Source organism: Eurosta solidaginis, chromosome 2 (assembly GCF_040869045.1).
Source record: "Eurosta solidaginis isolate ZX-2024a chromosome 2, ASM4086904v1, whole genome shotgun sequence".
NCBI lineage: Eukaryota > Metazoa > Arthropoda > Insecta > Diptera > Tephritidae > Eurosta > Eurosta solidaginis.
This window is the reverse complement of record NC_090320.1, coordinates 45,882,841-45,903,451: the sequence shown is the minus strand read 5'-3', so window position 1 is coordinate 45,903,451 and position 20,611 is coordinate 45,882,841. Positions and strand designations below refer to the sequence as shown.

General features: G+C 37.0%; 1 protein-coding gene across 1 annotated transcript in view; it reads right to left on the bottom strand.

Moving 5' to 3' along the window:
- LOC137241500 (serine-rich adhesin for platelets) overlaps nt 1-20,611 on the bottom strand; it is a 759,406-nt gene that overhangs the window by 81,667 nt on the left and 657,128 nt on the right. Inside the window, exon 16 of the mRNA XM_067769103.1 lies at nt 17,979-18,188. Coding sequence (XP_067625204.1) covers nt 17,979-18,188 — 210 coding nt within the window. The remainder of the gene's footprint in view (nt 1-17,978; nt 18,189-20,611) is intronic.

Sequence of the window (20,611 nt, the reverse complement as noted above, 5' to 3'; positions counted from 1 at the left end):
TCGATATAATATCACAATGTAATCGATTTGTTATCGACATAATATCACAAATTTATGGTAATATATACGATAACTCGACGATAATAATTCGCTATCTATCATGAGCCGATAAAAACGAAAACTTGTCGGCATCGTTTATTACCGACAAACTGCTCTACGAAAACCGACCCATCCTAATGTGCACCCATCTCAACAGACTTACAACCATTGTTTGATTAATCCCAACAGCAGCCTGTGAGAGTAATGCTTTGTAAAATATAAAATTATTTTTCAACTTACGTGAAACGTGCTACTCAGTTACACAAATATTTAAATGTACGCAAAGGCGCAGCATTTCAAGCTGCGCAAAAATTTAAACTTTTCCAACTTTGGCTTTCTTACACTTTTGAGTAAGGGTGTTAGAACAAACATATATATATATGCCGGTTTCACTTTTCACTTTTAGTTCATATTTATATAATCCTGTTTTTTGTATACAGTTATGCATTAATTCATAACTTTGTATATATGTATGTGTGTAGAGTACGTACCCTGCAAAAAATGTGATTAGTCTAGGATGAATACGGGATTAGTCAAAAGGAGTATGCGCCCTATCACAGTATTGATCTATTTGTATCAGTTGAAATGTTCCCTTTTGTTTGAACATGTCTTATGAAGAAAATAATTGTACCCATTTTTACCCGAAAAGGATAGATAGGATCAATTCCCTTTGTACCCATATTGGAACATATGAAGACTAGTACCTTTTCGGTTCAATAAGAAGAGTCGCATTTTTCATGGCACTAACACAATCAAAGGGTTTGTTCGAAGTTGTTCGCCTGCTTTTCAAAATGGAAACTAAATATTCTTAGAAAATTTAACCCTAACTCCGGCGTAGTCGTTAAGTCTCAGTAATTTAGGTCGGTATAGGGCTCCACATTTTTCTATTGGACTAAAGGGGATCAATTGGGGACCAATCTCTTTAGGGATTAATCGCAAGATTTTTTGCAGAGTAAGTAGTAAATGTAAATGTAAATAAAAGTGTGACACACCGTTCATAACCTTTTTGGCGACATTGGTTATTAAGCTTCGAATACTTTAAGTATTTGCAGTGGAATAAACTTTAAATCCTTCTCACTTTTTGTCCAGTTTATGATAACAATATTTACAAAAGAAAGGGATTAAAACTGAAGAGAAGGTTTTAATTTTGTTTATTTAATTTTAAAACATCCACAAAACGAAAGTGTAGATGTCAAAATATGAGCCCGCAAATGAAATAAAATTAATGGGGGGGGGGGGGGGGGGGTGGGGGGGGGTGGATGAACGAGCCAAACATGGTAATATGTGCATATAAGAATGTTGTTTAAATAGAGCTAACATTTCTTCTGTTGTTTTTTTTGCTCGTAAAGCTAATATTGGCGCTATATAAGTGGCGCTCTAGAAAGCTAAGGTGACCAGAACATACCCGGAATATAAGGAAAGCGTGAAAAGGGCGGCAAAATTGACAAACGCGAAAGTTCGATGGGCCAAACAAATCATCCCCACGGCTAGCATCAGAAGCTGTAAGTATTGGAACTAACTGGATATCCCATTAAGGTCTATCCATATCTATAAAACCCTAAAATCCTTTAAGGAAGTTTGTTTGTTTTTACAACAACAGTAACAACATATACAGGTGTAAAAAATATCTTCGGCTTTTCCAAGAGCAGAACATACGTTCTGTTGTTCGTGTCCTGCGCTCACCAGGTCAGAGCTCTAGTTTGTTTGGGGCGGCAGATTTGCCAGATATGGAGGCAGCAATTACGCCGGCACCTTATTGGGGTTCTTTCGTTTGGTCATGACACAAATTCTGGTAACACTTTGGACACATTCAGTCTATGTGCTGTCTTTATTAACCGGCCAGTTCAACCTAACCTAACCATCCAAGAGCATTCGGAAAGTGAGTATTTTGTTGCTTCTCTGTACTTTGGTGAAAATCGCTGGTTGCTTGATTAGATGCCAGTGACACGGTGAAATATAGATGAATGCCTTATGCCATTTTCGTGTCGGTATTGGCATGGCGGCAAAGATAGTGATAAGCAGTTAAAAGGCTGATCTATGGATATCTCGCCTTTAAGCTCTCACTATAAACTTTTTGATTTCGCCATGTTAGCGTGCACTTATGTTGGAGACTCGTTGCCAAGGAGCATCTTGAATTCGAACTTATGTATTCATATTTCTGTAGTGGTAGACTATTTAGTCAAATCGAGAAGCTACATGTTTAGTTCCGATGGAGTGTATCTCATCAGACTCTTTCCAAAGCTGTCGATAATTAAAGGTCTCTATAAACACAAGACATTCACTGAAGGTGGCGCAGAATCAGGCATAGTTTTATACGAACCATGTTTGACAATAAATGACGGATAATTTTTCATTTCAATTAACCACCCTGTCGGAAAACCATCGAAACAAAGTGAGTCCCTATAAACGTTATTTTGATTGATTCCGTGCTAAGTCCCTACTTATGCGCTGCAGATCGCATATCTGTTGTATAGTAAGGAAGGAGTGCAGTCTGCAGTGTCTTCTAGCTATTGATATGACTACCGTTTATTACATCGCCTCGTTGCTCTTGAAAGCGAAGCGAGGAGGGCGAATGAGGCATCGTTTTCTTCTGTCTGGTTTCTTTATTATAATTTCGTTAAAGAAAATAGTAAATTGGTTTTAAGGCTTACCAGGGATGCTTTCTAAGATCATTGGGTTCGAAATCCCAAACTTATAGTAGCTACAGGGAATCGTGCTCATTGTTTAGCTGTTTGTTCGCCTGTCAGTTGACACAACCCTTGTCTTAAAGCATGTTGTGGGCTACTTGTTTGCTTACTTTGTTGTTGGGATTCATCGAGTAGGACAGAATACCAGTTGGCACCCCTATACCAATAATGCACACAGAACAGCTACTATAGCAGGGATAATCGCTAATCGTGAGCGGAAACCGTTGTTGTTGTTGTAGCGATAAGGACACTCCCCGAAAGCCTTGGGGAGTGTTATCGATGTTGATGGTCCTTTGCCAGATGCAGATCGGGTAAGTTCTGGCAACAAGCACCATTAAGGCATCAGCCCGACCATCTAGGGAGCTATTTAGTATGACCACATGAAACCTTCAAGGCCATACCCCCCTCACACCCCAAAATCCGTGCGGAACTAGGAACCACCAGAGCCTCGGCTGTTGAAGTAACAGAATTCGCCACGGGTAGGTGAGGTTGATAATTGGGTGGGAGAAACTATATTTTGCGTTAGCAATACCTTGAAAGGGTTGCTCTACACAACCACTTGAATAAATTTGGTATTTTAGTCACCTCTTACGACAGACATACCTGCCGGTGGTATATTCTAAGCCCACTGACCCGCTGGGGGAGCGGAAACCCTCATTCTCTTCTATTTAAGGAACTTTACTTGTTTTCTGGCCCAATTTTGTCTTTCCAAGAAACTGCGCATTTCGGCGCTGATTTGCTTGAACGTGCATTTGACTAGAACGTCACGAAAAGTCGCTCCCAAGAGAAAAGCGTAAAGCGCTGTATAGCGCTGTACAGGCATAAAGGAATCGAGATAGATATAGGCTTCCATATATGAAAATTATCAGTATCGAAAAAAAAATTTGATTGAGCCGTGTCCGTCCGCCCGTCCGTCTGTCCGTTAACATGATAACTCGAGTAAATATTGAGATATCTTTACCAAATTTGGTACATGAGCTTATATGGGCGTATGACCGCCCCTTTTATGACTAAGAAATTTTCTATGTTGCGGGAGCCATAATTGGAAGAAAAATTAGTCCAGAATAGTATTGCGCAGCCTTGTAACACTATTAAGCACACAAAACAAACAACAACAGCATTTCAAATGTACAGCTGGGTATGTGATGTTCGGTTTCACCCGAACCTAGACTTCCTTACTTGTTTTTTAGTTGTGGTTTTGTGGATATTTCCGCTTGAGTTACAGAAGATTTAATAAACCCCAAATAGTACTGCCAATGCAGCAATTTAATTGAATGTCGAAAAGTTCGCGAGCTTTACGAGGAGTGTTTCGAGATACGATAATCTTGCGAGAAGCCGATATTCGAGAGAAATTTCTTCTCACACAAATTCGAGAAGTCGTAAGCTCTAGTTCGTAGTGCCCCACAGCATTGGTTACCAGACCAAGGGTGCTGAGCTCAAACTCCGGGCCAACCAACATCGAAAATTTAGAAAAAAAAAATTGTTCAATCAGAAAACATCTTTTCTAAGCGGAGTCGCCCCTGGAAGTGATTTGCCAAACACTCCGAGTGTATTTTTGCTACGAAAAGCTTCTCGCCTTGCAGATGCCGTTCGGAGTAGGCTTAAAATATGTTGGTCCCGTCTCGCCAATTTGTAGGAAAAATTAAAAGGTGCACGATGCAAATTGGAAGAGAAGCCCGGCCTAAAATCTTTTCGAAGTTTATCGCGCCTTGTATCTATTTATTTTTATTGTTAACGTTTCCAGTTCTACCCCAATTAAATACCACTATTTACAAAGCTTAACATTTTTGTTTTATATATTCCCTAATTGCAGTTAAATCAATTTTTCATCACTACGTTATGTCGAGCGCTCATAAACAAACCGTTAAATATACACAGTGAAATTTAAAATATTCAAAAAGAAATTTGTAAATAACAAATTGGATATCGTGAATGAAAATATCATTGCATACATCATGTTACATGTATATATAACTGAGGGGAAAATGCGTTTACATTAGACCATATTAAAAAAAAAAAGAAAAAAAAAATTCAGAATGATTTCCCAAATGAGCCTCTATCATATTAAGAATGTGAGTCTCCGATAGAAATTCTAAAATTTTATGCAGTAGCACTAAGAGAGATTAATTTTTTTACAATTCCTTGATACTGTGGGGAATATTAATATCACTACGCTGCTACTAAATAAATGCACAACAACAAGGCAAGCAGCCACACTTATGTACATGTACATATTAAAGCAAGCAGCCACACTTATCTACAAGGCAATGGAGAATATTCCAAACACATAATCAGCAGCTTGAAGCAAAGATATTATTTCACATGCACATATGTAGTCATCAGCTAAGAGCAGAAGTTGTTACTCACATATACACACGCATATAGCTAAATAACCAAGTATGAGGTACAACTGTTCCATAAGGCATGTTCGTGAAAAGTCTAGACCTTAGAAGAAATATGCGAACGAGGCAACAGGGAGTATAAAAGTAGCGCAAGCTCAGAAATAACGAGTAAGTTGGATTTTAATACGATTTAGCAAAGTATGCGAGTATTGCAATTGTACTACTTCCAAAGAAGTCTTAATAAGGGAAATATTCCTGAATATTTGGTGATATCCTACCTAAACTTTGCTGACATTTGAAGGACAAAGCTTGACATTGGAATATCCATATATGTATGTGAAAAATGTCAGAAAATATGTGATGGAAGGGTTGGAGAGCCCCCGCTGCTTTGGTAAAACGTTGTTCTTAGTGCTCTAGTGTGATAAAAAATCGAAAAAAAGTGAGCAGAGCAATGTTTTCTTAGAAATGCACCTCTTTTATTGAACACGGTCTAATATGCATACATATGCACACATCGCGGGTGAAAGTAGTACTTTCTCAAAAACGAATAACTAAATTTTATGCAAAACCATTTCCAAAGTTCTTATTTTGAGGATCTACTCATTTAAAGTGATTTGAACTATGTATATACATATACACAACTCAAATTTTGTGTAGATCGGATCCACTAGGAACCTTCCAAAAGTGGTCATAGGTAAAATGTAATTTCGAAATATAAAAGAAGTGTGGCACCTGCTATACAAATGGAGTCTTTGATACTGCACAACTCTGGAAGTAGTCACGCTAGAACATAGAAATTCAGTGAGAAATGTGGGGCGAGGAAAAAGTAGGCTTAGCACCTCCCATACAAATGGAGTATTTCATACTGCATATCTCTGGATGTAGTAATGGTAGAATAATGAAAACTCGTACAGAGCTATATGGCGTTAAGTCCTAACGCCTCTAGCGAATTGTGGAATTAGGGAACAAGGAGGCGTGGCACTTTCTCTACAAATGGGATTTTTCAGAACTATGTCTTCCATACAAATTTAAGTTGTTTTAACCAAACCTCGATATCATCTCCAATCAATACTAAAAAAAATCTAAGGGCTGTTTGCTTATGTCCCCAGAACACCTCCTACACAATGAGGCAAGAATACTTCCCATTAGGGAGAGAAGTGAAATGCTGAACAAACAGTTTCTGTTGTATACCCTCAAACTCGGGTATCTGATTGATGAGGCGACACCTCCCAGAGGCTTAAGGGGTTATCTCCGTAAGCATTATGAGGAAATACGGCACCTGAGAACACAGCCGTATGAAGCAAGTGCAAGCAGGTCCTAAGTTATATCCACGAACAGGCATCAGACCTGTCAAGAATTGCCCTGCGAATCCAGTTGTTAAAGAAAAATACCCTGAACTCGCACAAGAGGAACGCACTCTCCCTTGGGAAGCGCGCGTCACTCTAGATCAACCTCGATCTGGATACTATAACAGGTTAAACTCTTACCTATCCGGAATCAACCCCGACATACAAAATGTATGCCCCGCTTGCAATGTGTCTCTACATGACACCAACAATCTCTTCAATTGTAATGTGGAACCAACGTATTTAACACCCCTTCCACTATGGTCTCCCGTTATGGGACTCCCGTTAGAAGACATTGATGACAATTTGTAATCGGTCACACCTATGGGATGAGGCAAAGCACTGCTACAACAACAACAACTACGAAAAATATCGTATATCCTAAAGTTTTCGGCAAAATCTAAATTTGCAAATACACATCTCTAAAAAAGTTTAACTTTTTCTTAGTATCGCTAAAGCGGACTCTAAAAAGGTGGCCTTACCAATTCATCGTCTAAATTTGCTAACGAATTTGGTCAAATTGTGTCTGCACAACAACAATTTATCAAATAAATGCGCAGCATAATAGCAAAACAATTGCGAATATGAATAGCAAATGCATAAATTGGTTAGTTGTGTTGTTTTATGGTACATAGCGTGGGCGCTCCTTCATGCGGAATGGGTGCGAAGTTGAATTTCAAATTAATAGCAAATGACAACAAGTAAAAATGAAAAACAAATAAAATTCGCCATGGTAAATAAAAAAGTTGTTGGAATATTTTATTGTTGTTGCAATATGAAAGTTTTGAGTTGGTTGCGTGGGCAACTGGTTTGGTTGTCTAATATGTATGTATTTGCACTTAATAATAACAAAACAAATAAGACAAATGCATAAATAAATTTTTTAAAATCAACAATCATGATAAACTTCAAAACCAAATGGCGAGCTGGCAAGTTCGTTGGTATAAATTGTTTTCGCGTTTTTTATTTTTTTTTTCATATTTTTGATTTACGCTGAATGTGTGTCCAAAGCAGCTTTGGACATTTAATACATACTAAGTATGTATGTACGTGTGCGGTTATGTTTGCATGTATTTGTGAATTTGCATGGCTGCGTTACCCACGAGACAGAGTGTCTCGCTTGTTTGCGTTTGAGAATTTGCATGAAAATGCAAATTGAAAAACAACTATTGCAGTGAACAATACGCTTCCGCCGCAAAATATAAACAAATAACATGAAATATGTAAATAAAAAAAAAATTAAAAAGTGAAAATTTAAGTCGTGTAAAAAGCAAACATTTTTGAAGTTTCTGTTTGCGTTTAAATGGGGACAACAATATGGGCAAGTAGGCGACCGCTGAAGCGCTTTTAATGCATTTGTAAGCAGTCAAAGTAAAGTTGCGCCTAAAAGTATGCATAGTGCGTTGATGTGAAAGCAATATTTGTAGATTACATCATTTCAACTGAATAAATACGCGATAGGATAAAAGGATACAAAGAAATTATTAATTAATGCGAAGGAGTAAAAGTAAATAAAAAAGGGTTTTCAAATAATAAAACAGGAGCGAAAGTTGACGGAAAAGGAACGGGACAATGTAAGGTGAAGGGAAGCGTGTAGGGAAATGAAAAATGGATGGAAAGAGATAGAGAATGTGAAGAGGGAAGGAAAGAGGAAAAGCGACGAGGAAAAAGGCAAGAGGAAAGTGCTAGGCAATATATTGAGATAGAGGAGGTGCAAGAAAAGCGAAAGGTTCAGAGAAACAGAAACGGAAGCGAAAGAAAAAGTTAAAGAGAAAAGAAGAATGAAGAGAAATTCGAAGTAGAAGCTAAAATTACAACACAAAATGGGAATGGAAAGGGAGAGGGGTAGGAAAGACAAAGTTAATGCACTTGTAAAGAGTCACAGTGAATTTGCGCCTAAAACTATGTAAAATGTGCTGAAGTGTAAGGAATATTTTTAGATTACAATCAGAAACTAAATCAGCAAATACACGAGAGAATAAACAAATATAATAAAATTATTAATTAAAGTGAGTGTGATGAAAACAAATTGAAAAATTGTTTCGAAATAGTACAATAAGGAGAGGTGAAGATAGAAGGAAAGGAAATTAGGAAGTGAATGGGGAAATGAGAAGGAAAAGGCATGGGGAGGGAAAATGAAAAGGAAGGGGAAATGAAAGCGAATGGAAAGGAAAAAAGATGAAAGGTAAGGGAAAGGAGAGGGGAAGGCAAAGAAAAGGAAAAGGAAAGGAACGAGGAAATGAAAAATTGTACGTTAAGGGAAGGGCAATGAAAATGGCAAAGGGAGTGGAAGGAGAAGGAGAAGAGAAAAGAGAATGGGGAAAGGAAAAAATAAATACGAAGAGAAGGAAAAAGAAAAAGGTAGAGGAGAGTGGAACGGAAAAGGCAAATAGAAAGGTGAAGGGAAAGGAAAAGAGAAAGGTTAAGGGAAATGAAAGTTTAAAGGGAAGAGGGATAGGGAAAGGCAAACGGGAAAGAGAAAGGAAAGGGAAAGATAAAGGGACTGAGAAAGGAAAGGGAGAGGGAGTACAATTGTACTTAATCCCTACTATTACATTCCCACATTTTCCTCAGTGCAATCATTGACATAATGAGCACAAAGAATCTCAATCTCTGAAATATGCGAACCTTTTGTAAAGGCCGTATCGATTTCACTCAGGGAACTTGGTGACAATCGGGCTTTGCAACGTCTACCACAGTTTGCAGGAGGGATGATTAAAACTTAGCTACGTTGTTTGTTTTAGTAGGGAAAGAGACTACATCGCCAAGTCGTTATCATGTCGTTCACGGCAGTGAATTAGCATATTGCTGCAATCCCTTTAGGGGAGGCTAATTAAAGATTGTCAAACATTTGACACAGCTGATCACGTCGCTCGGATGGGTATGGGTGTAGTTGCCCTCAAAGTGAAACTATTAGTTAACCGTTGAAGTGGAGAATAATTGATATAATTTGGAGAAAATAATGTGGAATGGTAAAGGGAAGGAAAATGGTGTGGTAAATGGAATGATATGAAGGAAAAGTGGAGCGAAAATGAGAGATACAGGAGATCGAAGAGAAAGTGATGTCGGATAGGAAGAATTGCGGTAATAATGATTATAATGAAATGGATGCAGCTGACAATGGTGAATATATGAATGAAAAAAGGACGAAGACGGAGACCAACTGTAAGCGAAAAAGTTTACCAAAAAGTTTAAGCCCTATCGAAAAAATGGAAGACAGTAAAGCGACTGACTTAGTGACTACCTCTGAGCTGGTGCTTGTCGCATGCGGAGCGTTCAAAAAGCCTACAAAGGGGGTCAATTACTATTTCACAGGATAAAGGAATGTTTAAAGTTTAAGTTGAAAGCACAGGACAATTATGATTTTTTCGAATAATTCAAAATTAAATAACTTTTTCTCTTTAATAAAAGATAGTTGTAAGCTAAATGGTGTTTCAATGTGAGCAAGTGAAATTACTTTTTGAATCAAAATCCTAAATAACTAAATTTAATGCGTAATTTAAACTGATTCCAATTGCAGTGATGGCTTCGAATCAACTTATTTACGCTTTTTGTTGCCAAATGGCCACCTCTGTCATTATGTCATTTACCACAGCAATTAGATTGTTGAATGCTTATTGTCGGCATTCAAATTTGTCTTCTAAAACAAGTTTATTAAATGTTGTATTTATTATTCTAATTTTAGTTGATGTTATAGTTATGTTGTTGTTGTTATTGCTGCTCTTTGTGTTATTATGCAAGTTATGTGGTTGAGTTTGGTTTTAAGTAATCTATTTAGCGGTGAATTTGGACGAACAGTAATTGTGAAACCAAATTGGGCAATTTGGTTGATTGTGATGGAGGCAATAACTCAAACTAAAATGCACATTTGCTCTTAATTATTTCGAAAATTATTACTGACAGCAATTAAATTGTGTGTTCTAGTGAAATGCGTATTTGGCGTCGGAAAAGCGAAAGCGTTTATTTGGCCTCTTGTAGTTACCGGACTGATAGTCTGATTGATTCCCCTTTTTCGTTGTAACTGAAGAAGTTTTTCATCCGCTAGGTGGGCTCATGGTAAAGTTATAAAGAAATTTCTACTACTGGATATTTTCGACACAAATTCGAAACATGAATTGAAAAAGGATTTATAATTAGTTAGGCATCAATTTTCATGTTGTAATTTCATAACTCCAGACAATTTGGTGACCGGTTAAAACACTAGTACTTCCCCCTACCCGCTTCAAAGAAGGGTGCCGGCTAATCGGTGAAGAAGAACTGTCAACTTCTCTAGTCCTAGGCGTTAAGTGAACCATGCCTACTATGTTATTTGTAGATTGTATTTGAACAGCGTCTTAACGACTGTCTTGCCGCAGTAACTCTTGCTGCTGTAGTGGACAATATTTTCCCCTGCTTATACTTTAGACCATCTACCCTCACCAAAGGGGTTGTGCGAACCATGTCTATTGGAGGATTTTTCGGCTGTTTTTCAACAGAGCCTACCCGATACCGTGCAGCCTTTGGAAGTAAAGGTGGCAGTAAGAGTTCTGTATCTTTATCATAGATATGGAGGAAGACAGAGGGAAAATAAAGTCGCAGGACAGGGCGGTTAAATGCTGTACAAGCGATTCATTGGAATCGGTGAGAGGAGGTAGCGAAAACTCAACAAGTTCCTTGATGGAAAGCCATGGCCATGAGTTTGTGAGATCGAAGTAGGTCAAAGGCAGTTCGCTGTCAAAGTTTTTACTTCGAAAAACCTTTGGTACCGCAACCGGTATAAGTAGAAAGAAGTTTCGGGCACAATTCAGAAGCTGTAGGACAAAGGAACTCCAATAGCGCGGAAGTTACAGCCTCGAAAGCTACAACCACGGAAACTGCAAGTTGGAAAGAGGGGGGGGAGGGAAGTGGCAGTATGCTAGAAATAGAGTGAGCGGTGATAAGCCGAGTTAAGTTAGTACTAAGACCCGGCTTTTACCAGAGCGGCTAAAGGGATGTTAAAATAATACTTCAGCTGTTCACGAAAGATTGTGCTGATCCTGAAATAAACAGATCCTATATGCTGCCGGATTACTGTAGCGTTTTCCAAGCGGAAATAGTAGCCGTAACCAAAGCAGTAGAAACTCTGGAAGAAATTAGCCCAAGCTGCAATCGTGTTAACTTTTATATTGACAGTGAAGCAGCAATTAAGGCAATAATCTCGCATAGCACAGCATCTAAATGCGTGTTAGAGAGTAAGCAGTCCCTGGAGAGACTCGGGACAGGGAGAAGCATACATCTATATTGGGTCCCAGGGCATATAGGAATAGATGGGAATGAAAAGCGGATGAACTAGCTAAAAAGGGCGCATCCCTTGAAGCTTGCTCCGTAGACGTCCCAATTAGACTGGGCGAAATTAAGCGAAGGCAGGAGGTGCACATGATCGACCAAGAAGGAAAGGCGTGGGTTCAAGCGCGGGGCTGTAAAGTGTCGAAAATTATGTGTAGGTCTTACAACCTTAGACTAACAAAGTTGCTTCTATCATTATAAAGAGAGAACTGTAGACTCATGACAGGTATTCTGACTCGACACTGCCTTCTGTCATCACATGCCTTTAAATTAGGCTTGGTCAGTGATAGCAGATGTAGGAAGTGTGGGCTGGAGGAGAAACGATCGAGCACGTTCTGTGCTCGTACCCTGCGCTTGCCAGGCTAAGACTCCAGCTATTAGGAGTGATATAGCTGTCAGATCTTGAAGCAGCAAGTGGCTTAAGTCCTAGGAAGCTTACAGTATTTGCCAAGAGGACGGAGTTATTTTATAACATGGGTCCTGGTTTTTCATAGGGTTTTTCAGTTTGGTCGTTAAAACAAACTTATGGTAACACTACGGACTTATTCAGTCTATATGAGGTCCGGCAAGTTCAACCTAATCTAACCTTACGAAAGATTAAGTGATGTGGGTTCGATTACGAACTGGTCGGTTAATAAAGACATCAAAAAGACTATATGTGTCCAAGTTTGACCAGAATTTGTTTGACGACCAAAGTGGTGACACAGGAAAGCAGAGTGACTGTGGTTCTGATTGATCAAAGAAATCTCAAAGATGTCTACTGAAGGAAGTTGAAGACAATTCGATGATAGCAGCTTTGCAGCGAGTAATACCCGATACCACATAAAATATATTGGAGGAGCAAATGTGAAAAATACAGGGCCACCTCAATGTTGAGGTATGTACAGAGGGAGCAGATCAGTGTCGTGTTCAGGATAATGCGGGCTGAGGTGCTGCTCAGTTTGCTTTCTTCGAACTGGATGAATGATACAATAGGGTCAAACTGATTGGTTGTAATGGTCATAATTATAATGTCAGACATACGGTTCGAGGTGGCGGACAGGGAGCTGATTCCCACAAATTCAGACAACACGCTGTACTTATTACACCACGAGTGCCATATACTCGGGCAGAAATGAGGCTGGTCATTACTCCCCTTATTTTAGAGTTGGGTCGTCGCTACATTCTCCAAATCAACTAGGCATCAAAGCAAGTTCTACACATAAGCTGAACTCGGAAGGGTTAGCACAAGGGAAGGGTAACAGAAGCGACGACAATAATTACAAGCTAGAAGCAGGATATGCAAAAGACTTCGAAACAGAAAATTGGAATGAATGCAACTAAGGTGTAGTAAGGAAACAAAAAGACCAATTATGTTAAGAGCCTTGCAAATCCATCACAGTAGAAACACTTCGAACTTCTCCAAGATTTGCAGGAATATGTGTCCATTCCATGTGGAGCTGGTGCAGGAGCCATGGATATCATTAGGACGAAAAGTTTCTGAGCGCAGCACATACAAGTTCGGTGTCTACTACACAAAACCTGAAACAGGCCTAGTATTCCTATACATATAACGTTCGTCCAACATCCGAAAATGTGCATGACGTCCGTTTTAGTTCTGAGTGTGATATGGAGGAAGTTGGGAACCACAGTTAAGGAGAAAAGGTGGGGTGAAATGGAAAGAGAGAGAAAGAGAGGTAGTAAGAAGCGGTAAAAGTAATATTTGTGCAGTGCATATTGGTGTGGAATAAATGTATGAGCATATTTATTAGGGTGGAACAAAATATTGTGACGAATATTAGCAACACTAAGGGATACTATTATCTCTAAGCCAATACTAAGCAGTGACTTGCATGCACATCAATAAATCAATCATTATGTCTATACATATGTCCATACAAGCAGCGGAGAGCAACGCATTAACACATGCATATATCTGAGATACTCCCAAAAGTAGGCAATAATTTGTGCAAGTATCACTCACATATATACGCGCTTATGAGAAGCTATAAACGTAGTTATAGCTAGTAATTTTATAGCTGGTAACTAACTAGTAAATTCTAGAAATAGAAAAGCCTAGAAATATACAGCGAGGAAACCAAACAGTATAAAAGCAGCAACAGTTGAGGCACGACCAATCGGTTTGATTTAAGCAAGCTATCAGTTGCGAAGTATAAGTGTTATTTTTAAGTAGTCTAATAAAGACCATTTTTGCATTATTCAATATTGGAGTTATTTATTCAACACTGATTCGAAGGTTAGCAGAAGATTTCGAATAAGCGGAATTTAAGCAAATTCGTTACAATATATTATTTGACCCGACAGCAGATAGTTAAGTTAAACAAGAATATATTTTATTATTATATTGGCCTAGAGCTCAAACATACCTTGAATATATTAACTAAAAGGCCGGAAACAAGAAATTAAGAATATATTTTGTAAAAAATGTATATTTGACTAGACTGATATCATGGTAGTGGGAGCTCCGTGCCTTCGTACAAATTTGATGGTCTGAGTTTGCAGTTTCGTCGAAGGAGCATCAAAGATTAAAAGCTGCTCGGCAAAGTTCGCTGATTGTATATTACAGCATCACACTGTATTATTTGAAACCAGGAGTATGCACATATTTTGTAATTAAATGAATTGTGAAAATATTGAATCGATTTTTAGCATTTTTATCATTTTCATCAGTTTTGTTTTTAAATATAATTTTAGTTTGCTCCACCCTAATGTACAAATGTAACTCTTTGATATAAATAATGCACATTAAAAATAATATAAGCCAAATATTTACACAAATCTAAAAATATTTTGCTACGTATCAATGCATGCATGACTATTTTTGTGCATAATTCACACATTTATTTACATAATCATCGGCTTACAAATTTGTGTAAATAAATCATATGACAGATTTCATTTTCGGTTTCTATTTAAATTTATATTTAAGCGATTGTAACTTAAATGATTCTGTAACATATTGAATTTATTTCAGAAATGTCAAGTGTATGAATATTAGGGTGGTCATTATAAATAAGGTAAATAGGTTTTCTAGTCACACTCCTTCAGTTGGTAAACCTAGGTCAAAAATATCACATATATATTTCTCGGTCCCGGTTAACGGCGGTTAAGGAGTATCGCACAGGGGTAAAAGTAAAAAACTTCTATGTCGAGACTCAAAACATTCAAACCAAATCAGATATAAAGATTAGTCCCTAAAATAAACCGCGAGAGGCTGTCGCACAGTGGTTAAAGTTCAGTTTTTAATACAAATATTGGGTATTCGTAGGAAAATCTAAAATTTATAAGTAATGACGCTTACTATAGTATTATAGATTATGTATATTAGGAACTAAAAATTAAGTTTTAACTTTCAAAGTCTCTATAGAACAATATTTTAATTTTGACCCCTTTGCGACACCCATCAACCGCCATCTTAACCACAACTTATATGTGGTCCATATGTCCTAAGTACTACTGCTTTAAAAATACTTATAGACCACCCTAATGTGGATAAACCACGCAGCTACACAAACACCTAGCTATCAACCTATGTTATGTAATCAGAAATGCAAATTAAATGTAAATATAGCATATGCAAAAATTTGCTGGTGGAAATCGAAGTTTTTTGAAACTATGTCTAAGATGGCCACACTGCATTAAACTTTTAGTGCTTTGAGTATTTCACTAGCTTTAAATTAAGTTAAACTGAAGCAAATCACCATCATGATTAAAATATTTAGTTTTACTGAGGAACATTTTTCATCTAATATGTATATAAAGTTCTCCTGTTACAGTGTTTGTGGTTGAACTCCAACGAAATGGCTCCACCGATTCTCATGAAATTTTTTTTTTTTTTAATTGAGTACTGGTCTAAGAATCGGATCTTATCTATTTTCCATACCCCAAAATAGTAAGGGAGGCCCGCCCTTACTTTTTTTAAGAAATTTTTTGAAACATCACTCAAAAATATATACAACTCTCTGGGACTGGAATAAGGGATGGAGAAGAATAAAAAAACTAGAGCAAAAACAAAAAAAAGAGGAAAGGAAAAATAGACTGAGAGCGAGAAAGAGATAGACGTGGATAGAGAGAAGGGATTCAAGGAGTTGTGTAGCTTCTCCAACAGAATTGTCAACCTCACTACCCGCGGCGAATCCTGTTTAATTAACAGACGAGGCTCTGGCGACCACAGGCTCCTCAAGGAACTAGGGGGTGGGGAGTGCGGGATGGCCTGAAGGTTTAATGTGGTCATGTAAATCGTTCCCGATATGGTCGGGCTAGTACCTTAATGCTGCTTTGTTACCGGAGCATACCGGATCTCTATATCTGACCATCAACGTCGATAACACTCCCCAGGGCCTTCGGGGAGTGTCTTTAGCGTGAATAAAATAGCAACAACAACAACGTGGATAAAGTTTTTTTGGGAAGGAGAAAAAGGAAGGGAGATGTGAATAAAAAGATAAAGACAGCGGGAGAGAGATTGGTAGCTAAAAACTGTTTAAAAGGTATGCAAATAGAGCAAAATTAGGGAAGAACTACGTCTACCGGTTGCGCTAGTAATCAGGAAATATTTGAGTGCTAGTGCACTGGGCCGAACTATGCCCAAAAATTTCGCTTTAGGCTAGCGAAATATTGTTAGCTGTAAATTGTACTAGGCTGGACTTTATAACTTTCAACTTCAGTTGGCATTCAGATAACTAAAAATAGGGTGTATTATGCCTTACTATGGACAATTTTTGAAAAAAATGTTTAAATGTTTTGAGTGATCTCTTACTTAGCAATTAGCTATGCGATTTATAAAGAATTTTATAAAAAGTGTTTAATCAAAAATTAATTTAACATTTGTTGGGAGCGACTAAAATTAAGATATAAAATCACTTCATTTGAGTTACTTCAGTGATTTTTGATTATTTAATTCTAAGGAGATATTCAAAGACTCAAGTAAGAAATGAATTTCAACACAAAAAATTTCTTCAAAAATTAGTATTTATGCAGTACCTAGTCAAGTTTTTTTGATTTAGGCATTTCGTTTTTTACGTAATCACTTCATAACTAAGTTTTTATGATAATAAATTTGCGACTAACCAACTAAGATGTTTAAGATTAGTTATTAAGTGCCCCAACTAACCAGCGAATAATTGTAGTCGATTACTCAAAATGTACAATCTCTGCTTTACAAAATTTAGTTACAAGAGCTCTTGATAATCAACTATTAAAATAATCAATTAGTCGATTAACAAAAGTTGTTTCGTGACATAACCGATTATCACTAGCCGACTATTAGTTGCATGAATTCGACTAGTGACAGATTGAACTACTCGAATAATTTTTTTAATTTTTCCATTCGCGAAGATGTTGTGGAGAAATTATGAGCCATATACAGCTCATACATTTTGCACTGCGCCTCTTTGGTATTATCGTAACTAGAGAAGAAATCCCATACCCAGCTATGTTTTCGGAAAGGAATTTTTTAGCAAACAGTTAATTTTTTTCTTCTAAGATAGAATTGAACTAATCAAAATTCTAAATATTATTTTTGTTTGACATAACTTGAGTTTTTAAAACATTCAGTATTTTAAAAATGGCAGTCATTTGATTGCATGCTATATTGAAATGTTAGTTTCTAGTCGACTAATCGATTAGTCCAATCATCAATTGTGGACAAGAGCAGTATTAGTTATGCATAATCATTGTGTTTCTCACTTAGTTATTTTAATATCTTTGATTAATAAATTGTTGGATTCATAAAAAAAGAATGAAATACGAAATATTTAGCAGAGTAATCGTTTAGCTTACTTATAATTATTTGACATAAAAATTCATAATTTCACACAGTTTTTCAATGTTTGCAGTTTTTCAGTGCAATGATTAGAGGAGCTATTACTGAATTAATCTATAGTTCGATCTATTAAGGTTTTTGATTTAGCTGCCCATAGATAAAGAGACTAACTAATATAGATTATATGAACAGTCTCCGATTAATCAAATGTTAGTTATTCATAATCTTGTTTCTTTTTTTAATCTGTTTGATAAATCAATTTTTGAATTTATAAGAAAGGAATTAGTTTAATATTAAGGAGAATAATCGACAACTACAGTCTGTTCATAACTGAAATCTACCTCAGCCCTGATTCCACACAGTTTTTGCAAAGTATCGTCTCGATTATTAGAACAGGTATCACTGAATTGATCTACAATTCGATTCATTAAGATTAATATGTCAGCTCTCGTTAGACCTATATATGTGCTGTAATATAATAAATTATTCTTGAACTTACCATTGGCAGCATTTTCAGAAACCCCAGTATGAAAATTATCATCATGCTTGATGTTGATACACAAAATTGCATTTTCAGAAATGTAATCGCACATTTACGATTATACCAAATTGGCAGTAGAATAATGAAAGCTGAACAGGATTGCAGTAGCCCACAAACACAGCTGATGATCACAAAGATTGGACGTTGCGTTGCTGAAGTGGGTTGTGCCTAAAATAGAAAGAAAAAATGAATACGATTATATGTTGGTTGTATGAAAGGGGAGAAATTCTCCATTCTTTAAAACGATTTATCAATGAAAATTACTGAGAATGGGCAAATCCCAATTAAAATCAGTAAAAAAAGCACGAGTATAAAGTACTGGTAATATTCGTACGGTGTACGTCTAGAAAACTTATGTTTTTAAATTAAGTAGAGCTCGCTCAAGAGTTTAAGTTAAACTAAAATAGAGATAACTTTACCAGACACAACTTCGTCGGATTCTTAGTGGCAACAACCGACTTCGACAAATTATCAAATTATTATCGATAGCGAATTTTTATTGTCGAATAATGGTTTTTTAATCGCTGAGTCATAGGTTTGGTTTATTATCAGCTTCTTTTGGACGAACTACAGATGAGTCATCGATTTTATATTGAAGTTTTATCGGTATCTTTTTCACCGATAAGTCGTCAATATAAAATTGAAAACACGCCGATATGTGTTATATTACAAGTCGATAAATTTCGGTTAAAAATCGATCACTTTTTGATAACAAATCAGTAACACGCCGATAACAAAGTGACAACTCTTTGATATCAAAACGATAACTGTTCTATAAAATATTTCTTACGATTTTGATAGCATACCGAAAACTTTTCAATGACGCATCAGTTAAACTTTGATAACGAATCTATAAATTTTCAATAAGGAATCGATAACTTTCCTATATGCCTTTGATAACAAGCCCATGACAAATTGGGAACACTGCGATAATAAATTGATTACTTAACGATAGTAAATCGATAATTTTTTTAATAAAATAAGATATCGATAACTTTTCGACATAAAGCAGACAATTTTCCATGATAAGTCGAAACATTTTCGGTAAGAAACTGTTAATTCGTCGTTTAAAAGGCTCTAACTCATTTACAACCTTTGGTTTTAACATCAAATTCATAACACTTCGATAACAAATCGATTACGCTATACACCTCGTCGTTAACACATCCTTTAGATAACGATTGCTCGTCGATAACCATTTCTTATAGAAGACGCCTTTAACCCGTCTATAACAAGGGGTTGATAAGCGCAATACAAAGCTTTATAGTTTCAAAGCTTCCGCAACCTAATTGTCAACCTCACCTACGCGAAGGGAATTCTGTTACAAATATGAATGTATCATATACATATTTAGTAGGCGAGGCTCTGTTACAAATATGAATGTATCATACACATATTTAGTAGGCGAGGCTCTGCTGACCCCAAGTTCTTCATGGAACTAGGGTGTGGGGAGGGCGGGATGGCCTAGAAGATTTAAGGTGGTCATATTAATCGTTCCTGAGACGGTCGGGCTAGTACCTTAATAGTGCTTTGTTACCTGAACGTGCCGTATCTACATATGTACATATATCCGACAAAAGACCATCAACATCGACACACTCCTCAAAGCCTCCGGGGAGCATCTTTATCGTTAAAAAGACAATACAACAACAAACTCATCGATAACAAACTACAAACAATTAGAACTTCCACGATTAACTAATGCCACACCCTCCAATTTCGGCTGCGCCTTTGGTTTTGACTTCCACTCTCACCATTCCCCCTCCCCTCCTTTTTTCTTCCCTTCTTTCCGTTAATTTATGTCCCTTTTCTTGCCATGCTTTGGCTTGATTTGCTGTCTCTTTTCACCTGTGCTTACTCTGTGACGCAGATTGCTCCATCATTACGCTTCAGTGTAGTGCCTACATTTACGCTTACATTTTGTTTTCCACATAAAGCATACTAATACCCCTATACTACGCGTACATTTACTTCGTATAATCTCCCATACATCATTCGAAGGACTACGCTTACGCATACCTTATGCTTACAATTCACCCCACCTTGAGCCAATATGTTTACACATCTTAAAGGCTTTACTAAGTTCCTAATGTCGTTAATTTGACGAAGAGAATGACAGGATATATATATATACCTTCCTTAATAACTTTCCTGTCCTTCCTACTTTGAGCAAGCTAATTCTCAATGGCCTATTAATTGATTAAGCTAGAATTATATGCAGGGCCGTAGAGAGAAAATCCGGACCCGGGACTAAACAATTTACGGGCCTCCTATAAAAAATCCACTATAATATTTGATTAATTTGAATTAACGACGTCTCATTCATGAATCATTATTGATGGATTACATCAAAAAAAACTTGGCCGCATCAACTAAATGATTTTTGGACTAAGAGCTGAAAATAAAACTAACACAGAATATTTACTATTTATCATATATGTAATAGTCCTATATTGCTACAACAGGCTAGGTACACTCACAAACATCAGAGTACCGATATATTGCTGTTTAAATGTTATTGTTTTTGTGTTCAATAATCGAATGTACCTGAATTTAAAATTTTTCTTGTCACACTTATGCTGCTACAATCA